General features: G+C 46.9%; 1 protein-coding gene across 1 annotated transcript in view; it reads left to right on the forward strand.

Annotated features, from left to right (window-relative positions):
- Window positions 1–14824, forward strand: part of SKOR2 (SKI family transcriptional corepressor 2) — a 67938-nt gene extending 53114 nt beyond the window's left edge. Inside the window, exons 8-9 of the mRNA XM_060236605.1 lie at window positions 8450–8515; window positions 14039–14824. Coding sequence (XP_060092588.1) covers window positions 8450–8512 — 63 coding nt within the window. The 3' untranslated portion in view covers window positions 8513–8515; window positions 14039–14824. The remainder of the gene's footprint in view (window positions 1–8449; window positions 8516–14038) is intronic.
- The last annotated feature ends 9034 nt before the right edge of the window (window positions 14825–23858 follow it).

Here is a 23858-nt window from a genome sequence, read left to right on the forward strand (position 1 = left end):
CTCTCTCAGCCTCACCTTCCTCACAGGGCGTCTGTGGCGGGGAGAAGAAGGGAAGGGGATTGTAGGCCGCTCTGAGACTGAGTGAAGGATAGGCCATAAATCCAGTTCTTCTTTTTCAAATAGGGACTGTGCTTCAAAAACAATATGGAATTCTCAACCTGCCTGAAATAAATTGGCATACTGGCTAGGTCCAACACAAAAAATATCTGTGGACTTTGGGGGTGGAGTCAGGAGCAAGGTTGTGACAAGCACAATTGAACTCCAAAGGGAGTTCTGACCATCACATTGAAAGGGACAACACACCTTTTAAATGCCTTCCTTCCATTAAAAAATAATGAAGGCTAGGGGCAGCTCCTTTTGGGGCTCATAGAATTGGACCCCCTGGTCTAATCTTTATGAAACTTGGGGGGTGTTTCGAGGAAGGGCACTGGAGCAAAGCATTCTTACAAACGAGGTGTTAACTGACCAATAGAAAGGTTACAGCTCAATTCCGTTTCCTTCTTGGTTTTCCTGGGCTTACTACAGACAGTTCATAATTGGATACAAACTAAAGGTAAAAAGTAAAGGTAGTCCCGTGTACAAGCACCAGTCATTTCTGACTCTAGGGTGACGTCGCATTATGACGTTTTTACGGCAGACTTTTTTTGGGGGGGGGGAGGGGAGGTTTGCCATTGCCTTCCCCAGTCATCTACACTCATTTTACCAACCTCAGAAGGAGTCAACCTTGAGCCAGCTACCTGAACCCAGCTTCCGCCGGGATCAAATTCAGGTCGTGAGCAGAAAGCTCAGACTGCAGCTTTATCACTCTGGGCCACAAGGCTGTTTGGATACAAACTACAAAACCTCATATCCTGTTTACTCACCACCAACAACAATAGTTAACCCCATAATGGCTGACATGTAAATAACTTGAATTCCAACAAGGACACATCATGTTGCTCGCTATGACAGTCCCCCCCCCCTCCATGTTCTCACCACCCCCCATTTTTCTCTGGGTGCCATTCATGGTTGCCATTGGCTGGAAAGCCTAGGGGCCACAGCAACGTCCCCTCTAAGCTGTCGAGTCTTATGAGCAAAAACTCTACTTTGTGAGCTGCTGGCATTAAGGTGGTGAGCTGCTGCATCAATTAGTTTGCTCTGGGGCCATTTTTCCTGAGCTGAGACAAAAATGTGTGAGCCACAGGCTAAGAAACTGTGAGCTAGCTCGCACTAGCTCAGCTTAGAGGGAACACTGGCCAGGATGAATGCTCCCTCTCTAAGCTGTGGAGTCTTGTGAGCAAAAACTCTACTTTGTGAGCTGCTGGCATTAAAGTGGTGAGCCACTGCGTCAAATAGTTTGCTCTGGGGCCATTTTTCCTGAGCTGAGACAAAAATGTGTGAGCCACAGGCTAAGAAACTGCGAGCTAGCTCACACTAACTCAGCTTAGAGAGAACATTGATTGGTCCACGGACAAACTATCCAAATGAGGAATGACTTAAAACAACCATACTATCAGGGCCAGTCCTAGACTCTCTGGCACCCAGGCAAGGCTAACTACTCCCCCTCCCTGCACTGATGACGTCACCAAGTCACATGGGGGCACCCAACTTGGTGCCTCCAGAAGGTCGGCGTCCTAGGCAATAACCTAGCTTGCCTAGTAGCACAGATGGCCTTGCATACTACGAAAGGAGAAGACTGCAGATTTATACCTCGCCCTTCTCTTTGAATCAGAGATTCAGAGCGGCTTACAAAATGGAGATCTGACTTCCTTGGGCGTGCAACCCTTCCTAGGGACCTTGTTGGAATACAAGTTAGGGGATGGACGGTGGCTCAGTGGTAGAGCATCTGCTTGGGAAGCAGAAGGTCCAGGTTCAATCCCTGGCATCCCCAACTAAAAAGGGTCCAGGCAAATAGGTGTGATAAACCTCAGCTGTTCAAGGGGAGGGACGGTGGCTCAGTGGTAGAGCATCTGCTTGGGAAGCAGAAGGTCCCAGATTCAATCCCTGGCATCTCCAAAAAAAGGGTCCAGGCAAAGAGGTGTGAAAAACTTCAGCTTGAGACCCTGGAGAGCCGCTGCCAGTCTGAGAAGACAAGACTGACTTTGATGGACCAAAGGTCTGATTCAGTATAAGGCAGCTTCATATGTTCATATGTTCAAGTTATTTACATTCCAGCCATTATAGAGTTAACTGCTTGTTTACCTGAAAGAGGAAATGATGTATTGTAACCTAAACCCAATTGTGAACCAAGTCTTCTAACCCCAGGAAACATGTAAACATAGCATTGGTCAGAAAGGACATTGAGTGGGAAAAGCTTTGATGCTGTGTGCAAGCTGAATTGCTCTTTTTTTCCTGTTCTCGGGTGTTTTCTGGGAAGAAGCTAGACAAAGGTTTGTAATTTCTTAGCCATGTAGAGATCAGACATAGTTAGACTAGCTAGTAAGCTAAGTTGTATTTTTTTTTTTATCCCAAGTACCCTATCCTGATGTTTTCTAGTAAACTTTATTTCTTTTGATAAGCTTAAGCCTCGACTCCAATTATTGCCACTCCACACCTCTGAATTTCCGAGTATCTCCAACAGACCTCCACAGGGTTTAATCCGGCACTGGCCATCTAGCCTCTGTTCAAAAAACCTCCAAAGAAGGAGAGCGCACCAGCTCCTTTCCGAGGAAGCCTGAATCTTCCCTTGGTCATTTCTGTTCACCAACTTAATTAATTAATTCAATGAATAGAAAATAATTTCTGGCAATGCCGGGGCTGATGGGGAACGAAAACACCACAACATATCCTGAAAATATACCTGTGTCTTTCTCCAAAGGGTAGGCGAAGTTCTGCTAGGAATTCTCAGTCTCCAACTGCCATCTCCTGTTTCCTGCAAGTTACTACATCCTCCCGCATTCTCAGCCTCGCTGCTGAGGCTCGTAATTGAAAGAATCCTCGCTCGATCGATAGGTTTCATCTGCAGTTTCTGTACATTGTGAACTTGTAAAGATTCTTACTTTTTTATTATTTCCTGAGTGACTTCCTCGGTTTCCCCAGTAATGGGGGAAACTGACAAGACAGTCTTCTCCCTTTCACATCTTTTGACATGGGAAATTAATTATTACCTTCTGAGACAAAAGCTTTTACTGTGCGTAGCGTTGCCAAGCAGCCTGGGGAAAAACATCTTCTCCCTTTAACAGAGGCTGACTGGGATGGTATTTACCTCCAGGGGTTTTTTGGTAGCAGGAACCCTTTGCATATTAGGCCACACCTCCCTGATGTAGCCAATCATCCAAGAGCTTACAAAAAGTGCCTTGTAAGCTCTTGAAGGATTGGCTACATCAGGGGTGTGTGGCCTAATATGCAAAGGAGCAGGGGTGGAATTCTAGCAGGAACTCCTTTGCATATTAGGCCACATACCCCTGATGTAGCCAGTCCTCTGAGAGCTTACAGGGGCTCTTAGTTCAGGGCTTACTGTAAACTCCAGGAGGATTGGCTACATCAGGGGTGTGTGGCCTAAGATGCAAAGGAGTCTAGCCCCATAGCCAGAAATTTTGGGGTGGGGGACCCAGGACATAAAATTTGGGGGGGGGGAGTCTTGGCTGCTTCTTCCAGCAGCCAGTCTCTGGGCCCCAGCTCTCTCTCTCTCTCTCACGCTCTTGGGGGTGGGAAGAAGAGCCCGAGGAAAGGGGCAGTGGCGAAAATGGGGCTGCGGGGAGAGCGGGAGAGGCAGGGAAGAGCCCAGGGAGAGTGGCAGCGGCGAAAACGGGGCTGCAGGGAGAGCTTAGGAGGCAGGAAAGAGTCTGGGGAGAGTGGCAGTGGCAAAAACGGGGCTATGGGGAGAGCTTCGGAGGCAGGGAAGACTCTGAGGAGAGCGTCGGTGGCAAAAACAGGGCTGCAGGGAGAGCTTGGGAGGCAGGGAAGAGTCTGGGGAGAGCGGTGGTGGCAAAAACAGGGCTGTGGGGAGAGCTTAGGAGGCAGGGAAGAGTCTGGGGAGAGTGGCGGCAGCAAAAACGGGGCTGCGGGAAGAGCTTGGGAGGCAGGGAAAAGTCTGAGGAGAGTGGCAGAAGCAAAAATGGGGCTGCGGGGAGAGCAGGAGAGGCAGGGAAGAGTCTGGGGAGAGCGGGGGGTGGCAAAAACGGGGCTGTGGGGAAAGCAGGGGAGGCAGGAACAGGGTGGGACGAACCTAGGGAGAGTGGCGACAGTGGCAGAAATGGGGCCGCAGGGAGAGCAGTGGGGAAAGGAGGGACCACACAGGTGGAAGTGGGAGTCGGGTGGAGGGGCTGTGCCCCTCCCGGGCCCCACTATGGCTACTGGCCTGAAGGAGTCCCTGCTACAAAAATAGCCCTGCTTACACTGAATCAGACCTTTGGTCCACCAAGGTTAGTATTGTCTACTCAGGCTGGTAGCAGCTCTCCAGGGTCACAGGCAAAGGCCTTTCCGATCACCTATCCTTTCAGTGGGATATGCCGGAGATTGAACCTGTGGCCTTCTGTAGGCAAAGCAGAGCCTCTTCCACTGAGGCATAACGCCCCCCCCCCTTGTAAAAAGTTCAATAATGCTGAACATTAAACAACTCTATAATTGAAGAAACGTCAGGGTGAAACTATGCTATCGAAACATTTATATGTGGTAGGAAAAACCTTTAGGCCTCTACTTCTGAGTAGACTCTACGTCTAAATAATCTTAAAATGAACAATATTTATTTATTTAGTAGGCTTATACTCCTCCTTTTCCTGTAAACGGGCTCAAGGCGGATCACAACATATAAAAATAACAATAAAAACCTACACCAAATTAAAATTAACAGTAAAAACAGTAAATAAAACGCACCACCGGCGGACAGGGCACAGCGTATCAATAACCAGTTGTAGGCCTACCTTAAATGATGGTAATAACAATAGGATAGCACTGTAATAAAGCATGATGTCACCACAAGAGAGGCAAATGATGGAATAATAATAATAATAATAATAATAGATTTTATTTGTATCCTGCCCTCCCCGCCTAGGCGGCTCAGGGCGGCTGACAACGTTTTATACATTTACAATAATGAATAAAAATTTAACAATAAAAGATTAAACATTATAAAAACCAGTTAGTATATTTAAAATACATAATTTAAGTTGATTTAAATTAATCTGGCAGCGATAGTGATATTCTGACGCTGGTTCTGCCAGTTTAAATAGTTCCATAGTAATGTAGGTCCCTAAAGCAGGACCATGCTGGCGGATCCTTTATTCACAACAATTCAGCAGTCGATGTCGATGTATGCTCGTTTAAAAAGGACGGTCTTGCAGGCCCTGCGGAACTGATCAAAGTTCCGCAGGGCCCGCACTTCCTCCGGAAGCTGATTCCACAGGGCAGGGGCCGCAGCTGAAAAGGCCCGTGCTCTGGTGTTCTGGAGCCTGACCTCTCTCGGCCCAGGGATAGTCATTTTATTTTTTTCCGACTGACCTCAGTGCCCTCTGGGGTTCATATGGGGAGAGACGGTCCCTCAGGTAGGCCGGTCCTCGGCCATATAAGGCTTTAAAGGTAATGACCAACACTTTGTACTGGACTCGGTATGTAATAGGACGTTCGCTGCCTCAACTGTAGCAGGGAAATAACGAGGCGCACGCTTACTGACTGAAAACGAGGTATTTTACTATTTGGCCCCAATAGCAAGGTTCATTTGAGCAGCAAGGCTCCCAAAAATAATGAACCCCGCACTCTTCTCAAACCATCCGTTTTAAGCAAAAAAGCAAGCCTCCTGGCTGGCCCTTTACACGTTATCTGATTCACTTCCCCCCTCCCCTTTCTCCCTGGTAGTTTTCCAGTGCGTCTCGGCTTATCTATTCAGCAAGGAGTTTTCTTAGAGAAGCCCGTCTGCTTATCAATACACATTTGTGACTCACACCCATTGAAGGCCTGTCTGGTTTCTTATAATAATAATAATAATAATAATAATAATAATAATAATAATAATAATAATAATAATAATAATAATAATAATAATAATATAATAATAAATTTTATTTATATCCCGCCCTCCCCGCCTAGGCAGGCTCAGGGCGGCTAACAACAGTTCAATAAAATTATACAATATAGAATATACAACATAAGGTGATTTAAAACAACATTGAAATTATACATTAATTTAAAACAACAATCTAAAACCAGCTCGAATGTCTGGGTCATTTAAACGGCGGTGATCTTCCTGATGTTATTCTGTACACTTATATTATGGCAGGGGTCACTAGATAAATCATTGGTGGATTAAACAGCCATCCTATCAACGTCTACAAAAGCCTGCTTGAAAAGGATGGTCTTACAGGCCCTGCGGAATTGGTCCAAATTCCACAGGGCCCGCACCTCCTCCGGAAGTTGATTCCAAAGGCACGGGGCTATAACAGAGAAGGCCCGTGCCCGTGTACTCTGTAATTTTGCCTCCTTTGGCCCAGGGATAGTCAGCGTGTTCTTCCCTGCTGACCTCAGTGCTCTTTGGGGCTCATATGGGGAGAGACGGTCCCTCAGGTAGGCAGGTCCTTGGCCATATATCACATTGCAGCTTCTCCAACCATTATATCAGATGCCCTTTTTGCTTCAAGAGCATATTTTCATTTATTATTATATAGGGGTATTTGTTAATTATTCAGGGGTCTCCCCTTCACAACCACAGGCCCAGCGGAACAGCTCCGTCTTGCAGGTCCTACGAAATGGCAGTAATTCAGGTAGGACCCGGATCTCCACAGGGAGTTGATTCTACCAAACAGGGGCCAAGGCTGAAAAGGCCCTGGCCCTGGTTGAGGCAAATCAGATAAATGTGCACAAAGGCCTTTTAATATTCCAAAGCTTCTACCTTAAACAGACTGCAATATGAAACACAAGAGTGCACGCAGGCACTTGGGCATAACCTCTTTTTCCTACTAAAATGAATTTCAGTTTGCAGAAAAATAAATCAAAGTGCAGACACTTTATGAAGGTTAAGAGTCTGCTATTGACTCATAAACCGAAATCATCACAAAACAGCCTGTAATGAATTCTTCCACCCAAATTGCACGCAGGCCCTTTAAGTAGGCTTCCCAATCCCCAGGTCCCAGAGGGGGATCCCCCGGTTTTACAGGCTTCCCCCCCTCCCCCAGCCAGCTGGCCAGTGGGAGAAGCCCCGCTCCCAGAGCCATCACGCACCTCCATGAACGATTCCCATAGGGAATGATGGGAAATTGAACCGCGAGTATCGGGGGCTCTGGGGGGGCTGTTTTTTGAGATAGAGGCACCAAATTTTCAGTATAGCATCTAGTGCCTCTCCCCAAAATACCTCCCAAGTTTCAAAAAGATTGGACCAGGGGGTCCAATTCTATGAGCCCCAAAAGAAGGTGCCCCTATCCTTCATTATTTCCTATGGAAGGAATGCATTTAAAAATTTGTGCAGTCCCTTTAAATGTGATGGCCAGAACTCCCTTGAAGTTCAATTATGCTTGTCACACCCTTGCTTTTTTGGTGGCAGCACCGAGATTGTGGAGCACCTTCTAGCATGAGGCATAATTAGCACCTTCCTTTGCAACCTTTAGGAGGGCAGCAAAAATTCCGCAGTTTGGCCAAGATTTTCAGTTTAGCTTAAAGCTGGCCCCGTTAGAGAGCTGAATTCAATTTACACCAACAAGATAATTTATTTCTGTGTTTTTGGCCTTATTGTTGTTTGGATAATGGTTTTATATTTTTGAAAGGCTCTTTGAAGGTGTTTTGTGTTCATGTAAGGATAGTGGTGATTTAATACATCAAACTGAATATTAGGTTTTTCCACATTCTTATTTTCTTCACTTTGAAATTCCTGTTTCTGCCGGGGGTGGAGGTCTGTTCCACCTGTGTTTTGATCCTTCTAATGTATTATTTGATAATTACACCAATTTAAATCTATGATTCTATTCAGGGGTGGAATTCTAGCAGGAGCTCCTTTGCATATTAGGCCACGCACCCCTGATGTAGCCAATCCTCCAAGAGCTTACAAGGCACTTTTTTGTAAGCTCTTGGAAGATTGGCTACATTAGGGGTGTGTGGCCTAATATGCAAAGGAGCTCCTGCTAGAATTCCATCCCGATTCTGTTATTCTAAATCTGGTATATGTCCCTGCAGATTTCAACTGCAGGTTTTTATGCTGGAAATAAACTGGTGTAATGTTGAATCGGCCACTAGAGGGAGCAAAACAAGTACAGAAGGTCGGGGGGAGGAACTCAAAGAAATAGAAACTTGCAAGCCAGGAAAATAAGAATGTGGAAACACTCATTGTTATAAACAGAGTGGGACAACAAAAGAAATCTTCAGTCAACTTGGGGCACCACCACCAAGAAGATCATACCCAAGACCTGGGAATCTACTGCACTAGTAAGACTTGCCATGAAAACTTAAATGTTACAGTGCCAGACAGAATTCATCCACTTGGCCTGTCTTCTATTTAGAGTCTCATCTTTCTCAAAATTCCATGATGGCTTTCTCTGTATCTCTATAGATCCCCTATGCAGCAAGTTTGATCAGGAAAGAGAAACTGGGCACGCATCTCAGCAAAAGCTAAAAGGTGAGCACACCTGATTGGAGAACAGACCAAGCTGCTGTCACTGTTTTGCTCCCACTTCACAGTATGGACATGGATGAAATTAATTCACAGTATGGGCTTGGATGAAAGTTCTGGGAAATCACTCTGTTTCCATCTAACCAACCTTACAGGGTTATTGTGAGGCTAAAACGGAGGGGAGACCTGGGTATGCCACCTTGAACTTCTGGGAAGATGGGCAAGATAGAAACATGATCGATGGGTGTTTTTAAAAAAGAAATAGACACAGTCCCAGGAGATGAAGTCATCAGTGGTTTATAGCAGTGAGAGCTAATGTTCAAAGGCTGTATAACAGCAGCAGAGATGAGGGTGGAATAAGAGGGCAATACCTAGTACTTTGCAGATGATACTAAATTGGGAGGGATTGCAGATACAGTAGAAGACAGAAACAGGATACAGGATGATCTTGATAGGCTGGGAAACTGGGGTGAAATCAATAAAAAGAGTTTTAACAGGGATAAATGTCAAGTTCTGCATTTAGGTAGGAAAAATCCAACGCATCATTATAGAATGGGGGAGACTTCTCTTGGCAGTAGTATGAGCAAAAAGGATCTAGGGGTCTTAGTGGACCATACACTGAACATGAGTCAACGGTGTGATGCAGTAGCTAAAAAGGCAAATGCAATTTGGGGCTGTATCAACAGAAGTATACAGGGCTTTTTTTGTAACAAGAACTCCTTTGCATATTAGGCCATAGACCTCTGTAGCCAATCCTCCAAGAGCTTACAGGGCTTTCAGTACAGGGCCTACTGTAAGCTCTAGGAGGATTGGCTACATCAGGGGGGAGTGGTCTAATATGCAAAGGAGTTCCTACTACCAAAAAACCCCAGGAAGTATAGTGTCCCGATCTCATGAAGTGATGGTATCAGGTGTGCTCTGGTAAGACCTCACCTGGAGTATTGTGTTCAGTTTTGGGCACCACATTTTAAGAAGGATATAGATAAGCTGGAAAGGGTTAAGAGGAAGGCGACGAAGATGGTGAGGGGTCTGGAGACCAAGTCCTATGAAGAAAGGTTGAAGGAGCTGGGCATGTTTAGCCTGGAGAGGAGGCAACTGAGAGGTGATATGATCACCATCTTCAAGTCCTTGAAGGGCTGTCATATTGAGGACGATATGGAATTGTTTTCTGTGGCCACAGAAGGTAGGACCAGAACCAATGAGTTGAAATTAAATCAGAAGAGTTTCCAGCTCAACATTAGGAGAACTTCCTGACAGTTAGAGCAGTTTCTAAGTGGAACAAGCTTCCTTGAGAGGTGGTGGGCTCTCCTTCCTTGGAAGTTTTTAAACAGAGGTTAGATGGCCATCTGACAGCAATGCGGATCCTGTGAATTTGGGGGGGGGGATTTGTGAGTTTCCTGCATTGTGCAGGGGGTTGGATGAGATGACCCTGGGGGGTCCCTTCCAACTCTATGATTCTACATGATTTCATACTATCAAGTCCTGCTTTGTATCTGCCTAAAGACATATGCCCAGGCACTGGCGGGGACTGAATTTGCCAGATGAGATGCACAGTGATAGTTGAAAGTACTAGCAGGTCACAGCTGACTTATGACGACCCCGTAGGGCTTTCAAGGAAAGAGATGAACAGAGGTGGTTGACTACTGCCTACTTCAGCAGGACTTCCTTGGTGGTGTCCCCTCCCAAGTACGAACCAGGGTTGACCCTGCTTAGCTTCTGAGCTTTGATGAGATCAGGTTAGCCAGGGCTATCCAGGTCAGAGCAATAAGACATAAGAACATAAGAGAAGCCCTGTTGGATCAGGCCAATGGCCCCTCCAGTCCAACACTCTGTGTCACATAAGAGAAGCCATGTTGGATCAGGCCAATGGCCCCTCCAGTCCAACACTCTGTGTCACACAGTGGCCAGAAAACCCAGGTGCCATCAGGAGGTCCATCAGTGGGGCCAGGACACTAGAAGTCCTCCCACTGTTGCCCCCCAAGCACCAAGACTACAGAGCATCACTTGCCCCAGACAGGGAGTTCCAATGATAAGCTGTGGCTAATAGCCATTGATGGACCTCTGCTCCATATGTTTATCCAATCCCCTCTTGCAGCTGGCTATATTTGTAGCCGCCACCACCTCCTGTGGCAGTGATATCTTCCTGTCTAATCCAACAAGGCTCATCTCATGTTCCTAACTACAGAACTGTCCAGCATTCATGAGCCAAACGTCACTGTAAGAAAGAGAACCCCCCCCCCCATACTTAAAGATGCACAGAGAGTAAATGAGAAAAGCAGATAGATTTCTCATGCTGTGCTTGTTGTCACTTAAAGGTCTTCCCTGCAGACAATTTAGATTTTTCTTTTAAAAGTAGACTGCAGTGTTTTTCGAAAGGTTAGCGGTCACTTAAATGTTAAACCAGGGGTGGCCAAGCTTGCTTAACGTAAGAGCCACACAGAATAAACATCAGATGTTTAAGAGTATTGCACGCACCATCAGTGCGAGCCGAGTCCCCAGCCCAATTTAAGAGACTCTAACAGCCAGACAATAACATCACCCCAGAGTCAAAAACGACTGGTGCTTGTACAGGGGACTACCTTTACCTTTTTAACAACCAGAGATCCAAGTGAGTTGATCCAGAGATTCCTTTGTTGGCTTCAACAGCGGTCCCCAACCTTTTTGGCACCAGGGTCCGGTTTTGTGGAAGACAATTTTTCCACGGACTGAGGGAAGGGGGGGCGATGGTTTTGGGTTGATACAATTGCGCACCTTATTTTGGTGTGGTGGTTAAGTGTGCGGACTCTTATGTGGGGAAACCAGGTTTGATTCCACTTGCAGTTGCTGGAATGGCCTTGGGTTAGCCATAGCTCTCGCAGAGTTGTCCTTGAAAAGGCAGCTTCTGGGAGAGCTCTCTCAGCCCCACCTACCTCACAGGGTGTCTGTGGTGGGGGAGGAAGATAAAGGAGATTGTGAGCCACTCTGAGATTCAGAGTGGAGGACAGGATATAAATCCAGTGTCGTATTATTATTATTATTATCATCATCATCATCATCATCATCATTATTATTATTATTATTAAAACATTGTAATATATAATGAAATAATTATACAACTCACGACCCGATTACTAACAGGCCACAGACCAGTACTGGTCCACGGAGCAGGGGTTGGGGACCCCTGGCCTACAAGACAAGAACAAACATTACACAAATCTTTATTAAAACTCTTATCACTTTCTTTGCACAGAAGGGTAAAAGACATATGTATGCGCTGTACAACATGGCCATGCTAGAAGGAGACTTTTTAAAAAAACAAAAACTGGGAATAACAGTCCCCAGAAGGCCAGCACAGGAAAAGGTTAGGGAATTATTTTTTGGCACCAGTGGGAGAAGGAAACACACATGTGCCACATAAATCACTGACCACGTTTGTATCATTATGCTTCTCTCTTTGCCTTGACACCAAGATCAGTAAATACAGCTCCTATAAAAGCTATGAAATTAAGTGGGAACCCTGCGCAGCCCACTTTAATTCTGTCCCTTCTTCCATTGGCTCCCTCGGCTCTTACATTCTATTTCCCTGCTCTAGGTTTCCGGGCAACTTTTGTGGTGGAAGAGAAGAGCTTGCAAACCCGCCTATATCCCCCTCCTTCCCTGCTTCCCACATGGCAGAAATAGTCACCTACCTACAGGTCAGCACTCAGAGGCTGACTGAGGTCCCAATGCTGAGCATGCTTACTTGAGAGTAAGCTTGCATTAAGTTTCTCCATGGCCTCCAGGAGCCACACAATATGTGTGAAAGAGTCGCATGTGGCTCCCGAACTGTAGTTTGGCCATGCCTATGCTAAACTAGAAGAAGAAGAAGACTGCAGATTTATAACCTGCCCTTCTCTCTGAACCAGAGACTCAGAGCAGCTTACAATCTCCCACATCTTCTCCCCCCACAACAGACACCCTGTGAGCAGTGTTCCCTCTAAACTGAGTTAGCATGAGCTAGCTCTCAGATTTTCAGCCTCCACTCACACATTTTTGTCTTAGCTCAGGAAAGATGACGCCAGAGCACGCAATTTTAACGCCAGTATCTCACAAAGTAGAATTTTTGCTCACAAGACTCTTTAGCTTAGAGGGAACATTGCCTGTGAGGTGGGTGGGGCTGAGAGGGCTCTCACAGCAGCTGCCCTTTCAAGGACAACTCTGTGAGAGCTATGGCTGACCCAAGGCCATTCCAGCAGCTGCAAGTGGAGGAGTGGGGAATCAAACCCAGTTCTCCCAGATAAGAGTCTGCAAGTTTAATCACTATGCCAAACTAACAGTGCCACCCCAAGCAGAATTCCATCCTTCTAAGATTATTGATTTCAAAGTATGTTGGGCCAAATGAGACAAGATGGGCATCCCAGGGGACATGCTAACATTTTTAAAAGTGAGTGACCACCCGGGAATTCCTTTAAACTGCACTGCTGCGGTCCAGGACTCATTATGTAGCAGGAACTCCTTTGCATATTAGGCCACACAGCCCTGATGTAGCCAATCCTCTAAGAGCTTACAAAGCTCTTTGTACAGGGCCTACTGTAAGCTCTTGGAGGATTGACTACATCAGAGGGGTGTGGCCTAGTATGCAAAGGAGCTCCTGCTACAAAATGAGACCTGCAGGGGTTCATTCTGGAGAGACCACTGCAGTCCAGGGGGAGGGAGAGAACTTGCCTTCTCCCTGTGCCGTTTTTCTGCCCCCAAACAATGTTGGGGAGGGGTGTTACTTGCCTGCACACAAACCTGGTGCCATTTGGGGTTGGAAATATGGTATGGGGGGAAGGCACAATCCCTCTCTCCACTCCCATGGTGGGCCCAACTAGAATTGGGCACCCTCACCTCAGTAGATAGAGCTCCCTAGTGGGAGTTCACTCTTCAAAATGGCAGCGCGTTTCAGGACACAGCCATCTTATCTAATTTGGCTCTTGGAAGGGTGTAAATCAAGGGTGGCCAAACTTGCTTAACTTAAGAGCCACATGGAATCAACATCAGATGTCTGAGAGCCACAAGACGGACGGACGGAAGGAAGGAAGGAAGGAAGGAAGGAAGGAAGGAAGGAAGGAAGGAAGGAAGGAAGGAAGGAAGGAAGGGAGGGAGGGAGGGAGGGAGGGAGATAGATGGGGAGGTGGACATGGAAAGAAAGCATCTCTAACTTTAAATGCATTCTCCAAGCTGCTGGCTAGATTGGCGTGTAGAAGTGATTTAAAGAGAGAAATGCCTTCTCCAAGTCAGCTGATGGGGCAGTGTGGGTTTCAAGAGCCACACAATTTGTGTGAAAGAGCCACATGTGGCTCCCGAGCCACAGTTTGGCCACCCCTGATGTAGTCTGTGCTTTAACTACCACCTCAGTTCTGGCCTCACCCCTGTATCCATTTCTTCAGCCATATAGTTGTAGTCGCAAAGGACTATTGGAATGTTTTTAGTTACGGTTATTAATTTATCAGTCAACAATCAGAGACGTAGCCAGCTCTAATTTGTCTGCTCAGTCTTGTTTGTTTCTCTTTTTCTGTCTCCCCACAGCAGGAATTATGGGATCATCTTGTAAAATATCACCCATCTCTTTGAATTCAGACTTTTTCTAAAGACTGAGAAATGGAAGGGCTTGGGGTATTTAAATATGAGAAGGAAGGGGGAAAATGAAAATTAATACGTCGACAAGGTTCTATTGAACCGAAGGAGAAGTGACCTCAACGCTTCCAGGACAGCAATGTAAATTAGAATGTAGCAGCCATTTATTATTGATAATCATAAAATGGAACAATTCAAGAATGCCTGTCTTGGATCTCTTTTGGTGGTACCAAAGTTTGGTTTGGTGTTTTGTTTTTTTGGAGAAAGATTACTGAACGTGACAGAAATGGTGAAAAGGCTTTCGACCCAGTCGTGTGGATAAAACCTATGAGAACCGACCACTCAGCACATCTTGAGGAGTTAACTTTAGAGAAGTTTCTTTTGCTGAAAGAAGCATGATTCAGAAAACAAACAAACAAAAAACCCTGGGCTAAAGTTACATCACGATGTACTGACGGGAGAGCATTAGCCATATCCGGAGCTTTCTAAAAGCGGATTGGAAACTCCAGAGACCCCCCCCCAGAATCATTCCAACCTCCAGACTCTTTCGTCTCCCCTGGTATTTTGCCTGCTGTATGAATGAATGAAGATTGTACTCTTCTGGAAATATTTTACAATTTATTATTGAGTGTAATTAAAAATATAACCGCTGAGATTTAAAAAAAAGGTATTTAACTCTGTTGTAGTTTCTTTAACATTCATGTGGATAAAAAGTCTATAATAAAAATGAAAAAATATAAGATGTACTATTGGGTTCTTTCCTGCTATTCAGAGTTGCCTGCATTTGCCAATCTTTTGCTCCTTGTTTGTTGAGACTGCTGGAAATGAACAGATTTGTGGAAAAAGAGGTGCTGGAGCTTATTAGCACGACTCATTTGCATATGCCACACACCCCTGACATCACCGGAAGGTGTAATTAATTAGATCAGATCAGCATCTACCTTAAAATGCTTCTTGAATTATAATTGTCATAAAAAAACACCTTACTCCCATCATACTTTTTAAATTACTTTCTCCTATGTGGCCACAGTGGCATGAGGAAGATTTCCATCTGTCTGCTTGCTATGTTTTGGTTCTTTCCCCTTTTTTTGTGTGGGGAAAAAAATATTAGAAAGTTTGTCAAATCCTAGATTTCAGCTAAATTCTCCCATGGGGCTTGAACAATGGAGCCCAGAAGCAATTATTGGGAGGGGGGTCCGGAGTTTCATTCCTGTGAGCTCCTGCCCCAAATTAGGCCTGCCTGCTAGGGGACACGTGGCTAGCCATGGCCAGACTGTATATAGAAGAAGAAGGAGAAGAAGAAGAATTGCAGATTTATGCCCCGCACTTCTCTCTGAATCAGAGCGGCTTACAATCTCCTATATCTTCTTCCCCCACAACAGACACCCTGTGAGGTGGGAGGGGGCTGAGAGGGCTCACACAGCAGCTGCCCTTTCAAGGACAACCTCTGTCAGAGCGATGGCTGACTCAAGGCCATTCCAGCAGGTGCAAGTGGAGGAGTGGGGAATCAAACCTGGTTCTCCCAGATAAGAGTCCGCACGCGTAACCACTACACCAAACTGGCTCTCACTACACCAAACTGGCTCTTTACGGTAGTCCTCTCTGTGCCTGTGTTTCTCAGTGACTTTTTCCTTAAAGTGCTTCTTGAATTATAATTGTCATCAGAAAACCTTACTCCCATCAAACTTTTTCAATGACTTCTTTCTGTGTGGTCACAGTGGCATGAGGATCTCCATCAGTCTGCTTGATATGTTTTGGTTCTTTTCCCACTTTTTTTTTTTGGTACGGAAAAATCTTAGAAAGTTTATCAAATCTTAAGAGTTCAGCCAAATTCTCCCAGGTTTGAAAAATGGAGCCCAGAAGCAAGTTTTATTTTTATTTTTTTTTTGGGGGGGGGGGGGTGGAGGGCAGTTAAAAAGAAAGAGTACAATAAAATTTAGAGGTTCCGGTAGGGTTGCCAAGTCTCCCATACAGCTTTCCCTCCCAAATGGCTAGAGTGTCTGGGGAAACCATAGAGTTTTCCTGGAAACGCCTAGAGCAGCCGCACACGGAGTCGCCGGTGCAATGACATCACTTCCAGGTGACGTCATCGTGCCAGCGATGTAGGGGAAGGTTCCCCCTGCTGGCCCAATGTGGACCGGCGGGTTGGGAACCTCCTGTGTGGGGGAACCCCTTCCCGGATCGGGGGCTTAGCAGCCCTAGGTTCCGGAACTCTGCTCTGGTGACCTCCGGCCCAAAATGAGACCTGAATTAAACTATGTTGTGTGGGGGAGCTGATTATTGGACCTCACAGCCGGACAGGGAGCCTCCACACTCTGGTGGTGAAAAGTGCTGTCCAATCAGAGCCAACGTATGGTGAACCAGTAGGGCTTCCAAGGCAAGAGACAAACAAGAGGTGGGTTGCCATTGCCTGCCTCTGTGCAGCAACCCTGGACTTGCTTGTGGGGCTCCCATCCTACTAACCAGGGTCATCTCTGCTGAGCTTCTGCAATGTGAGGAGAGCAGGTTAGCCTGGGGCATCCAGGTCAGGGCCTGAAGACTGTATCCCCTTCCAGTTCTGCTGCTGTGCAGACCTGTTATTCCTTCCTTCTATTTATACTTCGTTTTTTCCCCTCGATGGCAGGAGTCGTTTTGTAGAAAAATAGGTGATGGAGCCTCGTTAGCATAACATTAGCATATGCCCCCCCGCAGCCAAAAGCTACCCAACGCAAGAAAGGAGAGCCCCAGGCGAGTGAGGCCTGCTTGGGATTGCTAGAGATCCAGCCACACCACAAGCAGGCCTCACTCACCTGGGGCTCTCTTTGGCCACCCCCCCTCCCCAGTCAAAAGGCCAGCAAGCCACCCGTCACCCAAAAGTGGAGAAAGGGTGACACGGCTTCTCCAAGGGTTAATGAGGGCTGCTGGGGGTGTGGCAAAGCCCCTGGTGGCTGGCTGACTGCCTGCTCTCCTAATCCAGGGATTATTATGCAGCTGCACCTACTATTCAATGGACAAGGTAGGTAGGGTGGAAGATGGGGAACCCTCAGAATGGTTCGGGAGCTGTGATCTTGTGAGCTCCTGCTTAATTCAAGGCCTGCTCAATGGCAACCACAAGTGGTTTATAATGTTTTCCTCTCCTCTATTTTGGTGTAATGGTTCTCCCCTCCTTCAGTTTGGTGTAGCGGTAAAGAGTGTGGACTCTAATCCGAGAGAACTGAGTTTGACTCCCCACGCCTCCACAGGCAGCTGCTGGTGTTGCCTTGGGTCAGTCACAAGTTCTCTCAGAGCTGTTATCTCAAGAGCCGTTTCTGTCAGAGCTCTCTCAGCTCCATCAACCTCACAGGGTGTCTGTTGTGGGGAGGGGAAAGGGAAGGAGATTGTAAGCCGCTCTGAGACTCCGAGTGAAGGGCGAGGTATAAATCCAATCTCCTCTTCTTCTTCCATTTCTATTCTCACAGCATCAGCCCTGTGAGCTGCAATGGGCTGAGAGAGAGTGGAAGGACCAAGGTCACATAGTGAATTTCATGGCAGAGTAGGAGATCTGAATCTGGGTCTCCCACATCCTGTTCCAGTGCTGTAAATACTATGCTATGCTGGCTCCCATTCCAATCATATTTACAAACCCCCTCCATGTATGATTTTGATTTCAGTGTTGTCTTGAAAATATAAAAGAGCAGTCAGCAGGGGTGGAATTCTAGCAGGAGCTCCTTTGCATGTTAGGCTACACCCCCCCCCCAATGTAGCCAATCCTCCAAGAGCTTACAAGGCTCTTTTTGTAAGCTCTTGGAGGATTGGCTACATCAGACGGACGTGGCCTAATATGCAAAGGAGCTCTTGCTAGAATTCCACCCCGGCTGTCAGGGATATCACACCAGAAGTTACGTATGATCAGATTTCACCTGAAAGGTAACGTTCTCAGTTCAGCCAGTTGAGTCTTTCAGCAGCTATTTCTGAAGCATAGAGCAGAAGCATTGAACTCATGAGAGCCAGATCAGACATAAATGAGACCTTGTTGGGCCGGGCCATGTCGGGTTGGGCCATGTGTGGTCATATTTTAGGTTAGGTAGCAGAAATATAAACTTTATAAAGGACGCAGGAAAACACAGTAGCTCAGTAGCTCTGCTGTGTGATTGAGAGAGCCTGGCAAAGCAAGCTCTGCCTCCCCACTTCCTCTCCAGGAAGCCAATGGAGAAAACAGAGGTTTTGCTCTGTAGTTGCTGTGCGATTGAGCAAGTCCAGCAAAGCAAACTGTTATGCAGAAGGAAGCAAGAGAGAGGGAGAAGGAAGCAGATGACAGCCAGTTGCTCAGAGAGCTGATAGGAGCCCTCCAGGGGCCTGATTCAGCCCCCAGGCCATATGTTTGACACCCCTGGCATAGAGCAATTAACTGATGGATGTGTGAATTATCTCTTAGTGCACCTCCAAAAGGTTTCAGAGGTCAAGGATGCACCGGCTGTAAAGCTATGCTCAGTGCTTTATGTATCAGCCATAGCATCACGGCATTACATAATTGTTCAGTAAAGCCTTCCCACTTTCAACTGCATATTCTGAATTTTTTTAGGTGAATTCCAATGAATCATTTACAAGTCACGCAAGTTAACAATGTGATGGAGTCCCTTTGTATGTCTCCCGGAAACATACCCTCTAACAATCGCTTTATTACGATGATATCATATCTTATCTATGTAACTAAACATTTCCAATTAAGAAGTGTAAACTGCAAACTCCTTGGGAGTTGTCTTTGAATAAAAGTATTCAGTTGGGGGGGGCAAAATTTCCTTTCTTCCCCTTTTGCAATCAGCTAAGTAGTGTCTGCGTGCTTCGGATTTATCAGAGCCTTTCCGTTTACCTTTTGAGGAAGTTAAAACGGGTACTTTTCAGTGCACCTCCTTAAGATAAAGGCTACTCTCTTACGATGATTGCAAGGAACAGCTAGATGGTAGTGGGAAAAGAAAGAGAAAGAGCTGCTGAGGAGATGAAATGGGCATTGTCTGGTCATCCCCAATGTGCCAGTCATGGGCTACATACACGGCTGGCCCTGCCGCTAGGCAAACTAGACTATTGCCTTGGGCGCCAGCCTTCTGGGGGTGAAAAACTAAATGGCCCCCATGTGACTCGGTGATGTTATGTGTGTGTGTGGGGGGGGGAGCAACTAGAAGTTAGGCTTGCCTAGATGCCAGACAGTGTAGGGCCATCCCTGGCTCCATAACACATGTCAACATTTCCTGGCAACTTCTCACTTCACCTCTTCAAGACCCCTTCCACATTCCTTCCTCAGTGGTGGAAAGTGGTGTCCAGTCGCAGCTGACTTAAGGTGACTCTGTAGGGCAGGGTGTCAAACATGCGGCCCAGGGGCCGAATCAGGTTTCCGCCCCCCCCCCAGGGCTCCTAGCAGGACCCTGGCCAACTGGCTGCCATCTGCTTCCTCCTCCCTCTCTCTTGCTTCTTTTTGTCACAGCCTGTTTTGCCAGGCTTGCTCAATCGCACAGGAGCTACGGAGCAAAGCTTCTATTTTCCTCATTGGCTGAGGCTTCTCCCTTGGGGAGGAAGGAAGGAATAGCTCGCTTTGCCATGCTCTCTCAATTGCATAGCAGACCTACTGAGCCAAGCCTCTCTTCCCTCTATTAACTGAGGCTCCTCCCCCTCCTAGTCCCCTGGGGAAGGAAGGAAAGACCCAGAGCTTCCTTTGCCCAGTTCCCTGGATCACACAGGAGACATATAAAGAAAGCACTTTTAAGACCAATGAGTGCTAATATTTTAAGCATGTTTTATTTGAAGCTTTTAAGAAATCTGTGTGTTTGTCTGCGTCCTTTATAAAGTTTCTATCTCCTCTACCTGGCATTACATTTTATGACACACACGGCCCCACCTGACAGGGTCTCATTTATGTCAGATTCAGCCCTCATAAGAAATGAGTTTGACACCCCTGCCGTAGGGTTTTCCTATCAAGAGGCATTCAGAGGCGGCTTGCCAGAGGAGCCCTAAACTTCCTTGGTAGTCTTCCATCTAAGTACTCACCAGGGCTGACAGCACAACTTTCCTTTCAGATTTTTTCTGCCCCCAAGAAAGAAAAATATGGGAGTGTAACCTCCAAGGAGAACAGAACCCGGTGGTGCAGGGTGGTAAAGCTGCAGTACTGCAGTCCAAGCTCTCTGCTCACGACTTAAGTTCGATCCCGACGGAAGAAGAAGAATTGCAGATTTATACCCCACCCTTCTCGCTGAAGAGGCGACTCAGAGCGGCTTACAATCTCCTATATCTCCTTCTCCCAGAACAGACACCCTGTGAGGTAGGTTGGGCTGAGAGGGCTCTCACAGCAGCTGCCCTTTCAAGGACAATCTCTGCCAGAGCTATGGCTAACCCAAGGCTGTTCCAGCAGGTGCAAGTGGAGGAGTGGGGAATCAAACCCAGTTCTCCCAGATAAGAGTCCGCACACTTAACCACTACTCCAAACTGGCTCTCAAGTTCAGAAAGCTGGGTTCAGGTTGCCAGCTCAAGGTTGACTCAGCCTTCCATCTTTCCAAGGTCGGTAAAATGAGTACCCAGCTTGCTGGGGGGAAGTGTAGATGACTGGGCAAGGCAATGGCAAAACACCCCGTAAAAAGTCTGCCGTAAAAATGCTGTGATGAGACGTTAGCCCAGAATCTGAAACGACTGGTGCTTGCACAGGGGACTATCTTTACCTTTTTAACCTCCAAGGAAGCCATTTTAAGTGGTTCCTTCTATCTTTTCCCAAAATTCCAGAAGTGTTTGGCAACTCCGCAAGGTTGGGAGGGGGACCTGTTCTTGGTAACTACTAATCTAATGGTGTAATACTATGTGGAGTTACTACAGTCTCAGTACATTGATTTCAACAGGTTTAAAGGTAAAGGTAGTCCCCTGTGCAAGCACCAGTCGTTTCTGACTCTGGGGTGACGTCGCATCACATTTTCACAGGAGACTCTTCAATGGAGTGCTTTGCCATTGCCTTCCCCAGTCATCTACACTTTCCCCCCAGCAAGCCGGGGACTCATTTTACCGACCTCGGAAGGATGGAAGGCTGAGTCAACCTTGAGCCGGCTACCTGAACCCTGCTTCTGCTGGGATCGAACTCAGGTCGTGAGAAGGACTTCGACTGTAGTACCGCAGCTTTACCACTCTGCACCATGGGGCATATTGTCCACATAGGATTGCACTCTAATCGTAGTAGAAGAAAACATGCCAAATTAAACCTCTGTTCAAGTTAATTGTATATATTATGCTTTTAATAACTGCTTGACGTTTTATACTAATATTGTTTTATAATAGATTATTGTATTATAATAGATTATTATTGTATTTCATGATGTTCATATGCTGTTAGCCGCCCTGAGTCTGTTCGCAGGGAGGGCGGGATACAAATAGAAATAAATACAATAATAAATAACTAAAGGTGGTGTCTTGTATGGCTAAAAATCAATGTGGAGAAGTCACCTGTACAGCTGTAAGACCCACCTTTGTTTCTTTTACTACTCTCCAATAAAAAGGGCGAGGGCAATTGAAAGCCTCATAAAAACCGCAAGTGTAGGAGACTGACAACCTAATGCCAGCAGTATGAGAATTCTGAATAACTACGCCGTAGACGAGATCTTTCGCAACTCTGACAGAGGAAAGTCAACCCAAACGTACTTTACAGTGGCAAGGTAATCCGTCCGTATTTACTCTTTTTTTTCTTGCTAGTTTTTTTTTTTAAATCTTAGCACAAATTTGTTGATTCATAAAATAGATCCATCAATTAAAGAAGGAAAGAGTCATCGTGAGCTGCTTGCCATAATGGCTACATAGAACCTCCACGTTCAGAGGCAAATACCCTTTTTTTCCCCTAGTAATTTTTATTGGTCATTTTGTTATGTAGCAATACAGTTTGGTGTAGTGGTTAAGTGTGTGGACTCTTATCTGGGAGAACCGGGTTTGATTCCCCACTCCTCTGCTTGCAGCTGCTGGAATGGCCTTGGGTCAGCCATAGCTCTGGCAGAGGTTGTCCTTGAAAGGGCAGCTGCTGTGAGAGCCCTCTCCAGCCCCACCCACCTCACAGGGTGTCTGTTGTGGGGGAGGAAGGTGAAGGAGATTGTGAGCCGCTCTGAGACATGGCTACTCTTATGTTCTTATGTGACACAGAGTGTTGGACTGGATGGGCCACTGGCCTGATCCAACATGGCTATTCTTATGTTCTTATGTGACACAGAGTGTTGGACTGGATGGGCCACTGGCCTGATCCAACATGGCTTCTCTTATGTTCTTATGTGACACAGAGCGTTGGACTGGTTGGGCCATTGGCCTGATCCAACATGGCTACTCTTATGTTCTTATGTGACACAGAGTGTTGGACTGGATGGGCCATTGGCCTGATCCAACATGGCTTCTCTTATGTTCTTATGTGACACAGAGTGTCAGACTGGATGGGCCATTGGCCTGATCCAACATGGCTTCTCTTATGTTCTTATGTGACACAGAGTGTTGGACTGGATGGGCCACTGGCCTGATCCAACAGGGCTTCTCTTATGTTCTTATGTGACACAGAGTGTTGGACTGGATGGGCCATTGGACTGATCCAACAGGGCTTCTCTTTATGTTCTTAAGATCTCCAGGTTAGGGTTGTCACTGCCAGCCTCCAGGTAGGCCTTGGGAACCCTGAGGTTACAGCTCATCTCCAGACTACAGAGATCAGTTCCTCTGGAGATAATAGATGTCTTGGAAGGTGGGACACCAGGGCTTCTTTTGAGCAGGAACACACAGGAACACAGATCCGGCAGGCTTGGTGTCAGGGGGTGTGACCTAATACGTAAATGAGTTCCTGTTGGGCTTTTTCTACAAAAAGTTGTTTGCAAAACAAGGGTGACATCAGGAGGTGCGGCTTAATATGCAAATGAGTTCATGCTGGTGAACTCCATGGCATTGCATCCCACTAGGGTCGCCAATCCCCAGGTGGGGGCAGGGGATCCCCTGGTTTGGAGGCCCTCCCCCCGCTTCAGGGTCATCAGAAAGCAGGGGTGGGAAAGGGAAATGTCTGTTGGGCACCCCGTTGTTCCCTATGGAGACTTTTCCATAGGGTATAATGGAAAATTGATACGTGGGTATGCAGGGCTCTGGGGGTGGGGTTGTATTTTGAGACAGAGGCACCAAATTTTCAGCACAGCATCCAGCGCCTCTCTCCAAAATATCTTCCGAGTTTCAAAAGGACTGGACCAGGGGGTCCAATTCTATGAGACCCCAAAGAAGGTGCCCCTATCCTTCATTATTTCCAATGGAGGGAAGGCATTTAAAAGGTATGCAATCAGTCCCAGCCCTTGGGTTTCTCCCGCCTCCGGCAGAACCCGGCACCGGTCCCCCCCCCAATGTTCAATTGCACAATGAAAGCGCGGGTGGCGCGATGACATCACCCAGTAGTGACGTCAGCGCGGCAGCACGCAGCCCTGTCCTGCTTTGTAGGGAGCTGAGCAGAGGCCGCGAGGGGCATCGTTTCTTCGCTCTGAGCAATCAGAGCAGGAACAAAAACTCCCACTGTAATCCCTGCTCAGCTCCCTCCAAAGCGGGAAGGGCCGCTGGGCTGGGAGGGCGTTATTTCTTCGCTCCAATGGCTCAGAAGGAAGAAACAATGCCCAGCACGCCCCCTGCCCAGCCGGCCTCTTCCACTTTGGAGTAGGGTTGCCGAGTCCAATTCAAGAAATATCTGGGGACTTTGGGGGTGGAGCCAGGAGAATTTGGGGGTGGGGCCAGGAGACATTGTGGGCGGAGCCAGGAACAAGGGTGTGACAAGCATCATTGAACTCCAAAT

This window comes from Heteronotia binoei, chromosome 4, assembly GCF_032191835.1.
Source record: "Heteronotia binoei isolate CCM8104 ecotype False Entrance Well chromosome 4, APGP_CSIRO_Hbin_v1, whole genome shotgun sequence".
Lineage (NCBI taxonomy): Eukaryota > Metazoa > Chordata > Lepidosauria > Squamata > Gekkonidae > Heteronotia > Heteronotia binoei.